General features: G+C 40.6%; 2 protein-coding genes across 2 annotated transcripts in view; one reads left to right on the top strand and one right to left on the bottom strand.

The window, feature by feature from the left end:
* PCSK6 (proprotein convertase subtilisin/kexin type 6) overlaps positions 1-17,759 on the top strand; it is a 319,024-nt gene that overhangs the window by 68,072 nt on the left and 233,193 nt on the right. The window lies entirely within an intron of this gene.
* Positions 1-17,759, bottom strand: part of PLEKHO2 (pleckstrin homology domain containing O2) — a 42,802-nt gene that overhangs the window by 17,853 nt on the left and 7,190 nt on the right. The window contains exon 2 of the mRNA XM_069985427.1: positions 4,490-4,636. Within this exon, the coding sequence (XP_069841528.1) occupies positions 4,490-4,636 (147 nt within the window). The remainder of the gene's footprint in view (positions 1-4,489; positions 4,637-17,759) is intronic.

Here is a 17,759-nt window from a genome sequence, read left to right as displayed (position 1 = left end):
CCCTTTGGCTGCATCAGTGTCTTGACCATTTCAACAGCACTGATTTCTTGTTAATGCTGTTGAAGCATCCCCAACACTGACCATTCAGTGAGCAGAACAGACTTTTATAGCAAAGGGAAGAGGTGGCATTGGTGGAATTTAATGATTAAACCTTGACACTCTAGCTGTTGCAAAACTACAATTGATATGATGATGGGAATTGTAGTTTTGCAACAGCTGGAGTGTCAAGGTTAGCCATCACTGGATTAGACAGTACATTTTACCAGCACTCTGACCAGTCCTAAAACCTGTCGCTTGGAAATTGAGAACCAGGTTTCTGGCAATGTTCTTAGGGAAAGAATATGCATATTACTGTCCATTTAGCGGTCTGCTAAAAAAGTACTGTTTTATGTTGCAATGAAGTGCCAAAGAGCTCTGATCTGCCTTGGCCACACCTCTTTGGCACTTAACTGCTGCATAAAACATTATTTGCTAGCACATTACAGTGACAGACAGATAAATAAAAGGGGTTATGTGTAAAACTCCTAGCACCCCTGTATGTAATTGTTAGTACAATCTCACTGCTAATGTGATTGACTCCTATAATAATATACTAAGCAATTGGTATTTATTTGTTTCTAATGAGGAAACATGTGGCTTTTACCATTTTTCAAGCTTTGTAGACAAATGTGTTTTTACAGTTTTTCTGAGCAGTGCCAGAGAAACAGCTGCTATGTTATTACAGGAGTGACAGGTGTCAGCCAAATAATCACAAAGATCCATCCTGTGCAAAGACTTTTTCCAGTGCAACACGGCCAAGTTTTCTGTTCATAAAATCAAATATCTTGGCAGCAAACACAGGTGCCTAACATTCCTGAGAGAAGAGGAGACCAATGATGACATCAGAATCAGCATACCCTCCCTGAGCGCCATGTTTTTTCGGACATTGCAGAACTTTCCAAACATTTCTTAGTCTGAAGCTTATACATTTAATGAACTCTCGGTGCAGCTTTTATCTCCCAGAGTTGATATCAGGCACATTTACACATAAACTCTAGATAGTTAAGGTATTCATGTAGGAAAAGGGACCTATTCACTGAACTTTATTCAGTCATTATTTAGTCTGCTTTATATATGCATTATAAGATTAATGTTATGTCATGTGCCATTAATGTCTGATCAACGGAGTCCAGTTACAGAATCCCAAACAAATTCCACAAGTTTTAAATGGCTTGGTAAAGGTCAATGGTACTGTGTTGAAATTGGCTGCTTGTTGCACTGGGGGCGGGTATATCGCCCTCAGTACAATAATCCACTCCACTGGCCCTGAACAAAATGATGGACTCCGCTTAGAATAATGGACATCAGCAAGAACCAATGCCACAGGAACCTGGACAGTTAAGTACTTTACATCTGTTCGTTCTAGGTTAGTCTGTTAAAGGATTACTTCAGGCATGGCAATTTTTTTATGCACTCCAGGTTATTTATTTATTTTTTTTCAAAAAGAAGGAATACTCAACTGCGCTGATCCTCTGTGTTTAATGGTGCCACCTCCTCACTGCTCTTTTCTATTGTTGAGTATAAAAGAAAGCTGAAGCCAGTCTTTCCCTGCTGGCTATTTAGGTTAGTACCCTGGTCCCAGCTCCCCCTGTCTATTCCTGCGATCCCCGTCCTAACTCCCCCTGCTTGCTCAACTGTGTTACCTGACCTCTGGCTTTGACTTTTGACTATCTGACTGTTACCTGTTTTTGTACTGCGCTGCCCGTTCGGTTTTGACACTGCCTATTTGACTATTCCATATTGTGTTTGTTTGTCTGTCTTGTTCTGTGTGCACATATTCAGTGCAGGGAACGTCATCGTGGTTGTTTGTGGTTGTTTATGGCCACCTAGGGCCGGTTGAGGCAAGTAGGTTGGGACAGTTGGTGGGTTTAGCATCAGGGCTCACTGTCGTGTCTGGTCCCTACCTGCCCCATCCTGACAACATCAAGTAATGTTAAAGTTATGCAAGTTGCATATCATTGTAATCGTACCGAGTCAAGGAACATATATAACATGTCAGTTTTACCATAGGATGAACAGCGTAAAAACAACCCCCCTCCCCCAAATAATTTTATTTTATTTTTTTTTTCAATTTCTCCACACATATATATATATATATATATTTTTTGGGGGGTTTTGCAGCGTACTTTATGCAATTAAGTCTACCATTAGAAAGTAAAATTAGTGCCGCAAAAAATAAGGGCTCATGTGGGTCTGTAGGTAAAAAAAATTCAAGTGCTATGGCCTTTTAAACATGAGATGGAAAAAAAGAAACCACAAAAAAGGAAAATTGGCTCCGTCATTAAGGAGTTAAAGTACTTAGTACTTTAGTACATTAGTTGGAGCAATCAGACACATAATAAATCTACAATTAATAGTAAGAGAAATGATGGTGGATACTATTCACACACAGCGTAATATTATACAGATGGACTCTCAGGATGCCACTCCCAGCTAGTGGCTATAGTGGTGCTCTCATCATAAAAAGTATAGTCCATATACACAATAGTCCATAAAGTAGGTGGCACTCACCACATCCTTAGAAATGTCCACTTTATTGTGCAAAACACATGGTACATTTACAGAAGATTACAGGGTGCAGCTGTTTAGCGGCCAATCTGTGCTTTATAATAAATCTAGTGAGACTCTAAAACCTGTGTAGGGGTTTTGAAAACCTGACAATCTTAGTAAATCTGGCTAATGTATAAAAATGATTACAATTATTAAACCGTATTTCTAGTACGTGGCATATTCCTCCCTGGAAGAAAGATAATTGTAGGAAGCCATTGCTTGCCTCTGCTTTCTGTGTAGTGCATCTCAACAACCCAGCAAAGAAAATATAATGTAATGAAAGAGCTGATGACAGCCAGCATTTAATCCTTATATCATTCAATGCCACTAAATGGCAGCCTTCATTGTGTTATAGCAACTATTCTTATTTACAATACACTTGTCACTTCCACATTTTATCTAAAATATCATTTACAGCAGCAAAACATCTGCCAGGCCATGTATAATTGATGTTACCATCTGTACTTGCTTCACTGTATACCCCCTCTATTCTTCTGTATTCTTATACACTGGCTTTGTTTACATCTGGGTTGGAAGCTTTAGCTGCATTCTGTACTAGCAAATTATATCTTTCCCCCATCCATAGTAAACAACACAACACAGGAGTAAATAAAGCCCCAGCGATAATAAAGTATCAAAAGAACAAAACACGTCAATGTGCAAACGCTCTGGATTATCTGGCCGATGAAAATTAGACTTGTTCATGCAATTCCCTATGATAGTGAGTGATATAACCATACAGAAGGGAAACTCCAAGGACTGTGGCTCTCCTGCAGCTCATCAGCACACAGGCTATGTAATGAGAACAGGGGATATTTACATGTGGGAGACATTTGGTTGTGCCCATGTGTATGTATGCCAAGAGGCACCCTGCTTTCTGCTTACAAGGCAACAGCAAATGATGCGATTTTTTTCATCATGACCTTGCTCTGTTATAGGACCAACCCTTATATGAAATATATGACGGTATTGTTACTTGCCGTTCTTAAATATGCGAGTGTTAAAACAAAGATTGTACAAAATAATGTTTGACTTTCCAGGATGTCCTGTAGATATATGCCATCTATCCAAATGTTTCCTTCCTTTCCCACAACTCAGGTTTTTTTATTCCAGCAACTATTTTTGTGCCAGGGCTACTCCTTCTCCAGACATATGTCATAGTTACTATTAGGTCATGGAGCAGTTCACTGATCATGTATTGTAGTATAGGCTGAATGGTGCATGATAATATATAGATAAATTAGATCTTAAAGGGGTTGTCCAGGATTAGATAAAGCACAGTTACCCTCTTGCAAAAACAGCGCCACCCTTGTCTTGAGGTTACATGTGGTATTACAATTCAGCTCCATTCACTTCAAAGGAACAGAGCTGCAAATCCCACACCCAAAAACGTGTGGTGCTGTTTCTAGAAGAAAGTAAACATGTTTTTCTAAGCCTTAATATTCGCATTAATTAATTTTATTAACTTATAAGACTTCTCCAAGGTATCTTTTTTAACTGGGTAAAATAGTACAGTAGACTATCGTATTCAATTTTGAGGATAAGGGAAAGCTTGTAAAATAAAACCCTGATGTCAATGTGATCAGGGCTTATTTACTTAAAGACATTTGTTAAAATGAAAGCCACTAGATCACAGTGAATACTGTGTTAGATAAGGATCTACATCCAGCTATAATAATAATAGTAATAATACTACTACTAGAAAAGATATACTGTACTGTATATGTGAAACATCTCCCTCCAGGAGACCACCCCTTTGAAAAGACCACCTATGCAGCCCAGATTTTGTGTGGTAGGTTTTCAATTCAGTATACATTTAGAATAGAGACCATTTCCTTTGATAAGACCAGCCCCAAAGATGATTTTTCAATGTAATTTTGGATCTTGACAGGTTTTTTACCTCGTTGTCAAAAACACAAAGTTGAGTTTGCAGTATCTGAATGTAGCGATCTTTCCACAGTCCCAGAAGTCCGCTAGCTTTCTTCAACCAACCAGCTTTGTGGATCACTTTAGATTCTGGAGGGGGAGCGCTGCTTCCCTTCACACCCTTAAAGAAAAGTACAACAGTATATTATATAGATGTACAGGATAAAAGCAGCTATGACAGGTAAATGCAATACTATATGCAATAGTTTTGCTGCTGTCTATTAATAAGGCTGGAAGCAGTTGGCTCCAGTCACTTTGTAGTAGTGTTGAGGCATACCTGCAGCTCCGCTTGCGTTCCAGTGAATGGTAACTAAGCTGCGGTACCAGTTCCAGTCACTACACAGTGTATGGAGCCAACAATGGTTAATCTTGTTAACTGTAAAGTGCTGGATGCAAAACAGCTGATCAATTGGGGTGTTGACTGTCAGCACACCCACGATCAGTGATTAAAGACGTGGATTGGTAAAATGTAGGGATGGTCCGAACCGAGTTCGGTTCGAGTTCGTACGAACCCGAACCCTCGGTAATGATTCCCGCTGTCTGCCTGCTGTCTGCCCGCCCTGCTGTCCTCCCGCTGGATCCGCCCGCTCCACGGAGTAGGCAGACAGCGGGAATCTGCTGCCGAGCGTTCGGGTTCATACGAACCCGAACCTCGGCAGGTTCGGACCATCCCTAGTAAAATGCCTTTAGTGTCACTGTCGTTAAAATTAATTTTTTTGCAGAAATCAATAGGACAGGGGATTTTAAGACACGTTGTAATTGGGTTCATTAGCCGAAAAATGCATTTTTATCATGAAAAAGCACTATGAAGCTCTCTCCCCTGTCTTCATTGTTCTCTATAGAGAGGGGAGGGGTGGAAAGAGATGAGCCACCAAAACAGGACAACAAAGAGTTAATCTACAGCTACATCACCAGGCTCTCTCCTCTGATGTCAGCACTGACCTCTCTGACCTCTGAATACTGGCTTTCACACAGGTCCCGCTGTGTAAGCCTTTGTTCTCTGCTGCTGACTAATCTCTCTCCTCCCCCTCCCCTCTCCATAGAACAGACAGGATCCGACTGATGTAAAACAGACAAGATTTCCTGAAAATGAGGGGAACCTGAGAAAAGTTTCTCAAAATCGCCTGGACTATTGATTTCTGCAAAAAAAAATAAAATGAAATGACAGTGACACTTTAAGTTCATCTGAAACAGGCCTAGTAATGTTTTTTCCAGTGCCTTTTTTTGTTGAATATGATAGGTTTCATTTATGTGCTATAAGCAGCTTCACTGTACTGAAGTTAGTTTGTTCAATGTCCTTTAAAAATGGCATCTAAGGAATACCTAGCTTTGGAAAACCCCTTTTAGTATGATCTCCGGGGACCCCTTACAAGTAGCTATTAACCCTGGTGAAACCACTCAGGGCTTTATAAATACCTTGTAACAATGGGAACAAGCATTTAATGGTGGACAGTAACATCAATAGGCGTCTGTACTTTAATAGCCCTCCAGAGCTAGAAACACTCCGCACAGCAGTTCTCCTCTCTGTCCATATGCCCTAATAGAGTTTATGTAAGCTTTTTTGCTAACATTTGCTGCCATCATGTTTATCATTGTTTGTACACAATATTTGTATGACATTGTGTCCTATATTAGTAGTTCACACCTTTGTAATGTTTCTGCAACTACAGCCAATAGAATAAATCTAAAAAAAAAATCAGTAATACTAAAAGTTGTACTGCCAAATAAACAGTCTATAGATTAGAAAAATAAGCTAGACCCCATGATATTTATTTTTGTATATTGCTCCATTGGGGGCCTGTTTGCTCAGCTGTAATGCCTCCAGCTGCTATAGAATGTATTGAACCCCTCTGTTAAGCATGCATGTGATGTCATGTACGTGAAAGTTATGCAGACCAGGGCAGCACTGAAAGTATAGGATACAAGTTGCAGAGTTCAGTTCTGTTTGTCTGAGAAGATGATGGGGAAATTACCAGGTAACAGGGACAAAGGGAAAATCACATAGAGGAAGTCAGAAAAACAATGAGATAGAGACAGAAATAGCAGTGAGGAGTGGCTACAGGGAAAAGTGTTATCTACTGATGGAATGTACCATTAGAGTGTGGACTTTTCTATTGTCTGAACTCTATGTGAAATATCTGATTTGGTGAATTAGTGTATTAAAATGTATTTGTTACAAAGGTTCCCTTCTGGATGCAAATATTGTGCATTATTCACTGGATAGCTGTGGAGACAGCAATATATTTTGATATGGGGAGACGCAGGCAGTGATCAGAAAGCAAAGTCCATAAACAAACCAAGCCACATGCAAATACAGCAAAGATACCTTTATTCTAAGAGAAACTATGGGCAAGGCCGGACCAAGAGCAGGAAAGAAGGCCTTAGGGCAGGGTTAGGAAACCTTGGCTCTCCAGCTGTTGCTAAACTACAACTCCTATCAAGATTTAGCTTTGGCTCTCCATGCATGATGGGAGTTGTAGTTTTGCAACAATTGGAGAGCCAAGGCTCCCTACCCCTGCCTTAGGACATGTCAGGGCTGAGTCAGAGGGCAGATAGTTTAGCATGACTTAGATACCTGTAGTATTTAATCATACTTAACAAAGGAAGTCTAAAAAGGATCTCCTCACATGAGCAGCTATCTTATATATCTCCACTTCTGAGAATCTGCAGATCCATGTAGATATATATATATATATGTGTGTGTGTGTGACTTGTATTAGCAGCTATATTTATACCGTGCACACAAATGTGCAATGTTAAGATAGAGAAGCTATTGCCATAAATTCCTATTTCCTCCCCAACTTATATATGTATGGGTTATATGCATAAGCTAAAGAGTTAGACCCATATCCACTCTTAATTTAGTTTTGGATAGATAAATACACAAATAGTTCCAGATGTCTAATAGCTAATGCTTGAAGAGGTGTAAATTTATCTCAGCATGTAAGCAAATGTTGTGACTGTGCAATGTTTCACCAGTTTGGATCCTTTTCAGTTGATAGAGATATCAGTGGAGAGTAGAATATTGCAGTAGGGCACCATATTGTAGGATGATGTGACATACAGTACTATTACTTGCTGCTGATTCTTAATGCTTAACAGAAATCCTTGAAAAAGGTTCAAATGTTGCAAAAGAAAATATCTGTTTTCTTGACAGAATAAATGTGCACTCAGTTAAAGCAGCACATTTTTCTTAGTACTTTGCATAATCTATTTACATTGTGTACTGTAATAGCGACAGTGATAAATAAAGTGACCACCTCTGCGTGCACTTTGACCTTGACCTTGTTACCTCATTGCTTCATAAACCGCATTACGGACCTAATCTAAGAATTTTAAATGTTGACTGAAATCTCGAAGTATACTGTTCTATTGGTATGGTTCTTATCCACAGACACTGAAACTGGGTACCAGGAACAAAGAATTCTCAATATTAGTCCAGCTTAGGATCTACATCTATGTGATATTTACAATTTATAGATGTTTCAGAATGTTTCAACTTCACTTATTTCTCAGAAAACACTAAATTGCTTCTTTTTTACATTTCTACTTCCTCCTAAATAGTTTTTCACTTCTATAGCCCAATGAGTTCTGTATCGGAGAGAGAGAGAGAGCTGCAAAGAGCATCTAAATACCTCCTATACTGTTCAGAGGAACTGCAGCAATAACCTTTTAGTTAGCGGTCTGCAACATTTCTGCTTCCACAGATAATAGAACATTTCTTTTGTGTTTGCGAAAAATGTCAGTGTATAGGTGCTGGGTCAAGAAATGCAGGAGAAAATTTAAAAAAAAGCTGTCTTGGCTCATTGCACACCATAATCAGTGTCCCATAAAAAATACCATAAATGTGTACTCAAAAAAAATGTAATGTAAAAAAATCTGGACATTAGAAAACAAGGTAAGCAATAAATTAACATTCACATTTGTAGAAATAATTAATCTAAACTTCAGGGCTTCTGAAACGTTTTCTACCAAGGCCTTACCAGCAAATGTGATGCCAGTGCCCCGCCATGGAAGTCCATATTAATATTAAACATATTGCTCGATTACCCTTTATTTTATCCTGAACTCTATATAACACACATACTGTAGTACAACATGAGTCAGTTCTGTTGCTAAATCAGAGATTGCAGCCTATAATCACTTCTGTAAAAACTGCCATTCTAGCTGCGTCTTACCACAAACTAAGGACCTCATGGTTTGAGAATAGAGATTAGCGAACCGGGTTCGGGTTCCAGTCCATCCGAACCCGAACGTTCGATATTTGATTAGCGGTGGCTGCTGAACCTGGATAAAGCTCTAAGGTTGTCTGGAAAACATGGATACAGCCAATGACTATATCCATGTTTTCCACATAGCCTTAGGGCTTTATCCAAGTTCAGCAGCCACCGCTAATCAAATGCCGAAAGTTCGGGTTCGGATGGACTCGAGCATGCTCCAGGTTCGCTCATCTCTAATCTTAGCCAATCACCTATTGCTCCATCTTCCCACATCCTGAATAGTTTATTCACCTAAATTTCTGTAAAAAAGGGATCCTCTGAGTTATAAAACAAGGTTTCTACAGATTATAGGCTGGGTTCACACTATGTATATTTGAGGCTGTATTTGTGAGGCTGTATAGCAACCAAAACCAGGAGTGGATTGAAAACACAGAAAGGCTCTGTTCACATAATGTTGTAATTGAGTGGATGGCCGCCATTTAATGGCAAATTTTTGCTGTTATTTTAAAACAACGGCTGTTATATTGAAATAATGGCAGTTATTTACCGTTATATGACGGCCATCCACTCAATTTCAACATTGTGTGAACAGAGCCTTTCTGTGTTTTCAATCCACTCCTGGTTTTGGTTGCTATGAGGACCTGACTTGAGGACCAAATACTGCCTGAAGTATACAGTGTGTGAACCCAGCCCTAGGCTATATTCACACAACGTATAAACAACAGCTGCTATTTTGAATAAAAATTGCATTGGACAACTGCCGGAAATCATTGACATGATCATTATTCCAACGGCAATAACAAACAACGACTGTTGTTCAACACTTAGGGGGAGATTTATCAAACATGGTGTAAAGTGAAACTGGCTCAGTTGCCCCTAGCAACCAATCAGATTCCACTTTTCATTTTTTCAAAGATTCTGTGAGGAAGGAAAGGTGGAATCTGATTGGTTGCCAGGGGCAACTGAGCCAGTTTCACTTTACACCATGTTTGATAAATTTCCCCCATTGTGTTTTAATTTAAAACAACGGCTGTTCTTTTCCTAAAAACGTATGTGGTGTGAACATAGCCTAAAACAGTAAATGTTTAAGATTTTTTTGGTACAGTCAGAGCTTTTCCTAATATATTTATTTTACAGTTTGGGAAATGAAGTGACACATTATTATGGATGATACATCGTGATGCAGAGGTCAAACAACAAGCACAAAGGGCACAAGAAAACTAGTAGTGTTTGGGTAACAGGGAACTAGTAAGAACCATTTCACACAGAGTGATTATTGAACAGGCTTATTATTCTCCCATGAAAAAAAGACCAGTCAACAAAACAGTAAACACTTCATCATTGGCTGATTCCATCTTTTTTTGCTGTCCTAACAATTACTGTTTGTCACATGTCGCCTCATGTGGCTATATCTTCACACAATTTATTTTTTCAGCCTTATCAATGACCATCTTTATTAATGGCCGTAATTATCAATATATGGCTGTATTTTCACCTCAAAATGAGTCGTCCAAAGATACGGCTGAAAAAAAGTTGTGTGGACATGCACTGCTGACTATTATGGACACACAAACGATTGAGGAATCATTTATGTAAACTTTCACTAATAATTGGGCTAAGTAAATTATCATTTTAATATAAGGCAATCAACTTTTATGTATCATGCAGTTATCTGTCCATGTAGGATTTTCCTAAAACAGGCATAAAAAAGTTATTTACTATATAAGGCCCTTAGAAATATTGTGAATATCTCAAAAACTGCCTTTAGCCTGAATTCACATTTCAGGCCATGTTCACATGGTTTAAGACACCGGCCGGTGTCAGAGAAGATCATCCCTGTGCATCAGTGTGCGCCCGAATTCCCAATTCCCCACTGCACACAATAAAGTGTGAGGCCAGAGCTGCACGCTCCATAGTGTGCACTGACAGGTTCTCTGCTGGCCGCTGTTCAATGAATAGCGGCCGCAGAAAACTGACATGTCATTTTTTTATGGTGCCGCTAGCGATCCCGGCCGGAGCGTATATTATGTGTGCATACTCCGGCCAGGATTCCCTCAGCTGCAGCACAATGTAAGTATTAATCGCGGATGTGTTGCAAATTTTAACATTTTACTTACATTGTGTGAACATGGCCCCACACTCTAGCCATTCAGTATCCACAATGTTTCTATTACAATGCCATCTACTGTACCAAGGGTATATGCACAATAACATTAGAGAACCCATGCAGCTGTTATTAGGCTCATAGGAAGAAGATGTCTTTCTCAGGCTAACAAATGAAACAACCAAAGGGCATTCCTAAATCTTGGAGTGTAGTGCATGAAGCAGCATTAGAAACCCAGTGTAAAGTGTTGGGCCTTTGCTCTGGATCTCCCGTTATTTCATGCACATGCATTTTACTTTGCATCACTACAAAATTCCCTTAAAGCAACTCTGTACCCACTTTTGCCCCCCCCCAACTACTTAAACCTTCTTGCAGCTGCAGAAAAGTTCTTTCAGATGGTATCTTTGTCCACGCTTGTTCTTTCCTGAGGGTGAAAATCAGACTTTAGTTGAGGTGCAGCCGTGCTAAAGAGCCGTGGCCTAGAGCACTCGTGCCCTAGGCTAGCGCCACCTGTGTGGTGGAGTTTGCCATCTTCCCCTGCCTCCCGTTCTGCCCTCTGTCCGCCCTCCGTCCGCCATACAGTGCTTTGTGTAATTGCGCATGTGCCGCCTCCTGACCCCCCCCCGGCGCCCCTGGTCCGCGTGGCCTCTTGGCGCCATCCCCGCCTCGTGTTCGTGACGCTTATGGCCTTCCTCGTCTATCCTGCCTGTCACCGCCCCAAACACCCCCCACCCGCCCCCGCATACCATGGTGCCGCCGGATCCAGGAATCAGCTTGCCTTCTTCACACATGTGCCGTTGCACGCCGATCCCACGCAGGCACAATGACGCGTCCAGCTTTCTCCCACTAGCCTGTCGCGTCACTGCGCCTGTGCAGGATTAGCGCAGTGACAAGCGGGAGAGGCGGGGAAAGCCGTAAGCGTCATGAGCACAGGGCGGGGACGGCACTGAGAGGTCACGCAACAGAGGCGGGGGGGGGGGTCAGGAGGCGCCGCATGCGCAATTACACAAAGCACTGTGCGGCGGACGGAGGGTGGAACGGGAGGCAGGGGGAGATGGCTTTCTCCACCACACAGGCGGCGCTGGTCTAGGGCACGAGTGCTCTAGGCCATGCCTCTTTGGCACGGCTGAACCTCAACTAAAGTCTGATTTTTTAACCCTCAGGAAAGAACAACAAGCGTGGATAAATATACCATCTAAAAAGAACTTCTCTGCAGCTACAAGAAGGTTTAAGTAGTTGGGGGGGGGGGGGCAAAAGTGGGTACAGACTCGCTTTAAAGCAGAGACAACCAAATAATACTCATAGCAGTGTCAACCACAGGCTTCCATAATGGCATCAACCACAGCACCTCTAAATGCCATGCCATATGCTCTTCTTGTGTAGCTACAGGCATATATCAGGGACACCAATGAGCTCTCAAAGACTGGATGATGAGAAATATATTCCCAGCAGAAGGAAAAGTGATACCATTTCTGTCTGGCTGTGGCATTCTAACAACCCATAAATTTGTTGGATATCTGTATTACCACACTTAATAAACCACAGAGGTTACAGAGCATGAAGCTGTTAAATGAACTCGCAGCTGTCCCGGAGTTATGTATTAGTATGATGCCGGGAGAGCTGTCAGTGTTTTAAATCTTCATGGGAAAGTACTGATAAGGCCCCGCAGCTGTATCAGTACATACCCACAAAGATTTACAGAGCGTGGGGATAAGCCCTAAATGAGTAATCTTTTTACAACTGTGAATCACACAGATTGGGCCGATCCTAGCTTTTTTGCTGCCTGGGACAAAAACTGAAATAGCATCCTCCTCCCCTGCCCCTATGGAAAATCATAAATTATATTTTAATGGATGTTTTTCTTTTTTCCTCTAATACTTATGGATAGGCATAGGTTTACACAAATGTGTGCAGGTGTCATTTTTGGTCATGTGGTCAGTATAGAGTGGGTGTGTGGCAGAAGATGCTAAACAGAATTATTTATGGCCAACAGGCCACCCCTCAGGCTCCCTGCAGTCTGCTACCTGAGGCAAGATGCCCATTCCCCCTCATGGAAAATACAGACCTGTGCACAGAATCAGGACATGAAAAGCAATACATTTTTAAATTCTTTTAAATTTGTTAGGTATACATGATACAGTGTACATTTATGTATGTATCTGTACAATGTTCATATGTAACTAATGGAGTAATACCCTAATGGTAACTGATGGCAAATCGCTAAAATAGCAGAAGCAAGTAGCTTGTAAAAACTGCCTGTCCTAATCACTACAAAGTGCAATTTCAAGCTTAGACTGGAGAGAAAGAATGCATAATATAGGTTCTGGGGCATAAAATGCATGTTTAGTCCCTGTTCACATTATGTGTCAACTCTCCATTAGCGGTTTATTCAATGATACTGTGTAGCCATATGGTTAATAGACCAAATGTAGTATATGTATGACTATGTTTGGTCTGATTTGCATCAGTATATTTGTGGAGCACAGAAATATACTACACTTGGGTTCCCAAAACTATAACATAATGAAATCTATACTGCTGTTAATCAGAATAAATATAGTCATAAATAGACTACATGTGGTCTATTCAACTCTATGTTTGGCTATTCTGTAAATATACCTCTTTGATAGCATCCTGACAGATACACATAATGTAGCTTGAAACCTGATGTAAACAAGGCTTTAAGATGTAAAATGTCAAAGATTGGGAGGGTGGGGGTGCAGAAACCCCTAGCAGTTGCTTCAATTCATTTTATATAAATGCTCTCCAAGGAGAGCAAAGGCAGAATTTTTTGTCCTCCTTGTGTTTGTATGCGTTTCCTCTGGGTACTTTCGTTTCCTCCTACACTACGAAACACACTGGGTGACATTTACTAAGCAATATAATTTGTGTGACTCTTCTAAGGCTGGGTTCACACTACGTTTTTGCAATCCGGTTTTTTTTTATGTTTTTTGCAAACAAACGGATGAAAAACGGATGGAAAAAATGTGTGTGCACCCGTTTTGATCCATTTTTCCATTATTAAAAAAATGGATCAAAACGGATCCGTTTTTTTTTTAACAAACACAAAAATGAGGTGGACACGTATCCATTTTTTCCATCTGTTTTTCGCTAAAAATATGAGGAAAAAAACAGATTGCAAAAACGTAGTGTGAACCCAGCCTAATGAGGATTGTTGTATATTTTGTTCCAATATCTTGTGACTGATTTATTAAAATGTAGCACTGCCATAGTGATTGTATCTAAGTTAACAAATTGCAAAAAGGGAAAATGTGCGCAAACATAATGACCTGGTAATCATCAGACATAGGCCTGCACCAGTTTGTGCGACTTTGTTAAAAGTCACAAATGATAAATTGGGCGCTAATCTCGGATTATGCAAACTTTTGAATAAATAAACACCTATACACCTCAGAACCATGACCATTTATACACTATTCAAATGCAAGATATTCCCGCATGAAATGCTACACCTACAATGAATTTCTGTGCCCAAAAGAAATTATCACAAATTTGCTACCAAACGTAGAAAAATATGAAAATCTATATTAGATACAACCACATCAAAAACCTGACAATATACTGTACTATAAAGTGCTAGTGCATCATTGCAGGTTTACAAATTCATTCCTACAGCATAAATGCATGTTATGAAGTGCAAGTGCAACAAAATCATAGACCATATTGTTTTATAAAGATGCACAAAAGCTAGTTAAGTGCTGTATCAAACCTGGCGTCACAGAATAATGGCCGTTTCACTCCTGCTTCCTCAGGGAGTCAAACTTTTAGTTGAATACTCATAACAGGCAGATAAAAAAAAAAGTCACATCTAAAAGATATTCGCCTGTCTAATACTGGTTCAAAAATAGAAAATAGACCAAAAATGGGCAAAAAATCCAATTATTCACCTAAAAATTGGCGCAAAGCCCTTGATAAATTTCCCCTACTGATTTAATGTGACATTTACATTGTGAAACCCCATGAGGACAAGAATTGGTATGAGTAATAGAATATGTGTGTAGAATATGTTGCCGCTTCATAAATAAACTAAGAAAATAAATAATTCTTTGCTCCAACACTTTGCTCCAATGCATCTAAATAATAATTGTATCAGCTAAAGTTTTGTGCATACTGCAGCTGTACCGACCTGTATGCACCAACATTGTCCTAGCTGTATATGCTTTGGAGCAATAAGAAATTTGATGCAAACTTGTAGAGTTTACCATATGCTGTAAGCAGCTTGTAAAGGTTTTTATATTGAAATATTGAAATAATACACATGAAGAAGATGCGTGTGACACTGGGTGGGCTAGAACTATTTTTACTCTTGCATTGTGGTATGAGTACTACTCAGTTCCGCTCGCTGAGTCACCAGAGTAACTTCTTACATGTTGCTTCACTTGAGTGAAATCTAAAGGAAATCACTATACGGTATGCAATAACATGAGGTGGACTTTGACAGTAAATATAAAAGTCCAGGAGCTGGATTAGCACCAGTCTTTATAAGGGCTGGCTTGGTGAATGAGCATGGGATAGTGAGGGTTGCATTCAAGTACAATGTACCAGTGTTGGCAAATATAGTCGCCACCGCTAAAGAATGACAGGCCACACCTAGACATTTTCACAACTTTTTTTTTTAAGAAGAAAAGTGTCAGAAAACATTTAGTAAACCAGTGGCGCTGGCGTGTCTTGACAACCACATCCCCTTTTTGCAGACAACAAAAAAGGAATTTGTGTAGGAAACAGTTGTAGGGGATCTTCATACATGCTAGATACCTGGTGTACCAGCAATAGTACATGATCCGGAATATGTATACATTTATATTAGAAGTCTGCAATGTGCAGCTCTCAAATTAAAGACCATTCATGTGAATGCACCATCCATGTTACTACTAACGCACTGATTGTATACTGACTTTACTGCCCAAACTCTTCAATTGATTGCATTGAAAAAGAAGCCCCTGGATAGCATGTTAGATGATAGTTTTATGGTAGACTACATACATCAGGAAAATCTCTTGAAATTCATACCAGACATATAATCTAAAACACAATGGTCACCAAAAAAGAAAGCAAATGCATACAAGAGGTTGCACATCAAAAAATTTTCATTGAGAATAATGGTATGATAACAATCTAAAAGGAGCAGTATAAGGGAGACAAGCCTGCACACTGACTATAAACAATAGAACAACACTTGAAACATATCAAACTGTATCCTGCTTGTGTTCAAGACAAGATACCCCATACCGACGCTAGACCCTATTGCACAACATGGATCCTACCTGGATTAACAGATGGGAATGAATAATGTGGTATGTATACCAAAAACAAAATCTAGTAAAAAAAAATGTATCACCATGTGTGGGATCAAAAAATAAGGGGTCAGGTGAGACAAGCATCCCGAGTGTTCCGCTGCCACCACGGCTCCCTCAGGAGTGTAGAGATGATAGGTGCTGTGAGCTGTTGACATGGTATTTTTATAGTTGTACAGCAAAAAGACATTTATCAGTCTGATCTCTACAACGTGAGATGGATGGATGGAATATATTTATGTGATATAATAATATGTTTATGCATTGTTTATAAACAAACATATCCCTGTATATAAACTATAATCTGAATTCCCCTAGGAGTTGTCACCTAGCTTCCCAGACATACAAATGACCTTAGTGTTTAGTACTGTGAAGTATTCATACAAAGATCATATACTAAGAATTATACCCAGCATACAGGACAGAACATACAGGAGAAGTAGTGATGTGCAGTGTCCATGTATACCCAGCATGCAGAACAAGCTATATGGTAATATATATACAGTATATATATATATATATATATATATATATATATATATATAAATACCTTGATACCTTGGTTTAAGAACAACTTGGATGAAGAGCGCAAAGTTTTTCAAAATTGTAACTTGGATTAAGAGCATTGCTTTGGTTTAAGAGCTCCCTGTACTGGGTGGGAGGGGGAGTGGAGGAGGGGCATGGTCTGCACAGGGTGGTCTACAGCACTGTACTCTGATCCAGGAAGTCTCCCTCACCTTCCAAATCATGACAGATTCACTTTGGGCTGGGGCTTACATCAGGGGACAGGACTGTAGAGGTAATCTCTTTATGGGTAGCTTCACACGTACCAGATCCGCAGGGGATTTTACGCTGCGAGTTTGCAGCGAAATCTGCGGATCCTGGTAGTGTGAAGTTGAATGGGTCACATACCCGCAGCAGAATTTTCATTCCGCTGCCAGTATGTGACCCGATCCCTTTAATCCCCCGCACCGGCCCGGAGCATATATTAACTGCACGGCAGCACTGATTGGCTGATGGGGAGTGAGGGGAGCCCGGAGCCTCACACACAGCCGCGGCGCCAAGCAGGTAGTCTATGCTTCGGGGTGGAGGACGGGCTGCGGGGGGTTAAAGGGAACGGGTTACATATCTGCAGTGGAATGAAAATTCTGCTGCGGATATGTAACCCCATAGACCTTCACATTACCAGAATCCGCAGCAGATTTCGCTGCAAACTTGCAGCGTGAAATCCGCTGCAGATCCTGTACATGAGGATCTACCCTTAGGCTATGTTCACACTACGTATAGAGACCGCCTGTTCCGTGACCCAGCCGGATCACGGAACGGCCGGTCTCTGCACGGATCATCCCGGCCGTTACTGTCGGAGCCGCTCGCTTCACTGTGTGAACTGACAGGGTTTCCTAAGGCCGCAATTCACTGAATTGCGGCCACAGAAAACTGACATGTCAGTTCTTTGCGGCCCCGTGCAGGATCCCGGCCGGAGCGCATACGATGTGTTTACGCTCCGGCCGGGATCCCATAGAACAATATGCATTGTTCACCCGTACAAAGTACGGCTGTTATTGCCGATGTCAACAACGGCCGTACTTTTACATAGTGTGAACA

Source organism: Dendropsophus ebraccatus, chromosome 1, assembly GCF_027789765.1.
Source record: "Dendropsophus ebraccatus isolate aDenEbr1 chromosome 1, aDenEbr1.pat, whole genome shotgun sequence".
Classification (NCBI taxonomy): Eukaryota; Metazoa; Chordata; class Amphibia; order Anura; family Hylidae; genus Dendropsophus; species Dendropsophus ebraccatus.
Note: the sequence above shows the minus strand (reverse complement) of the source record. Positions and strands in the feature narration are given on the sequence as shown.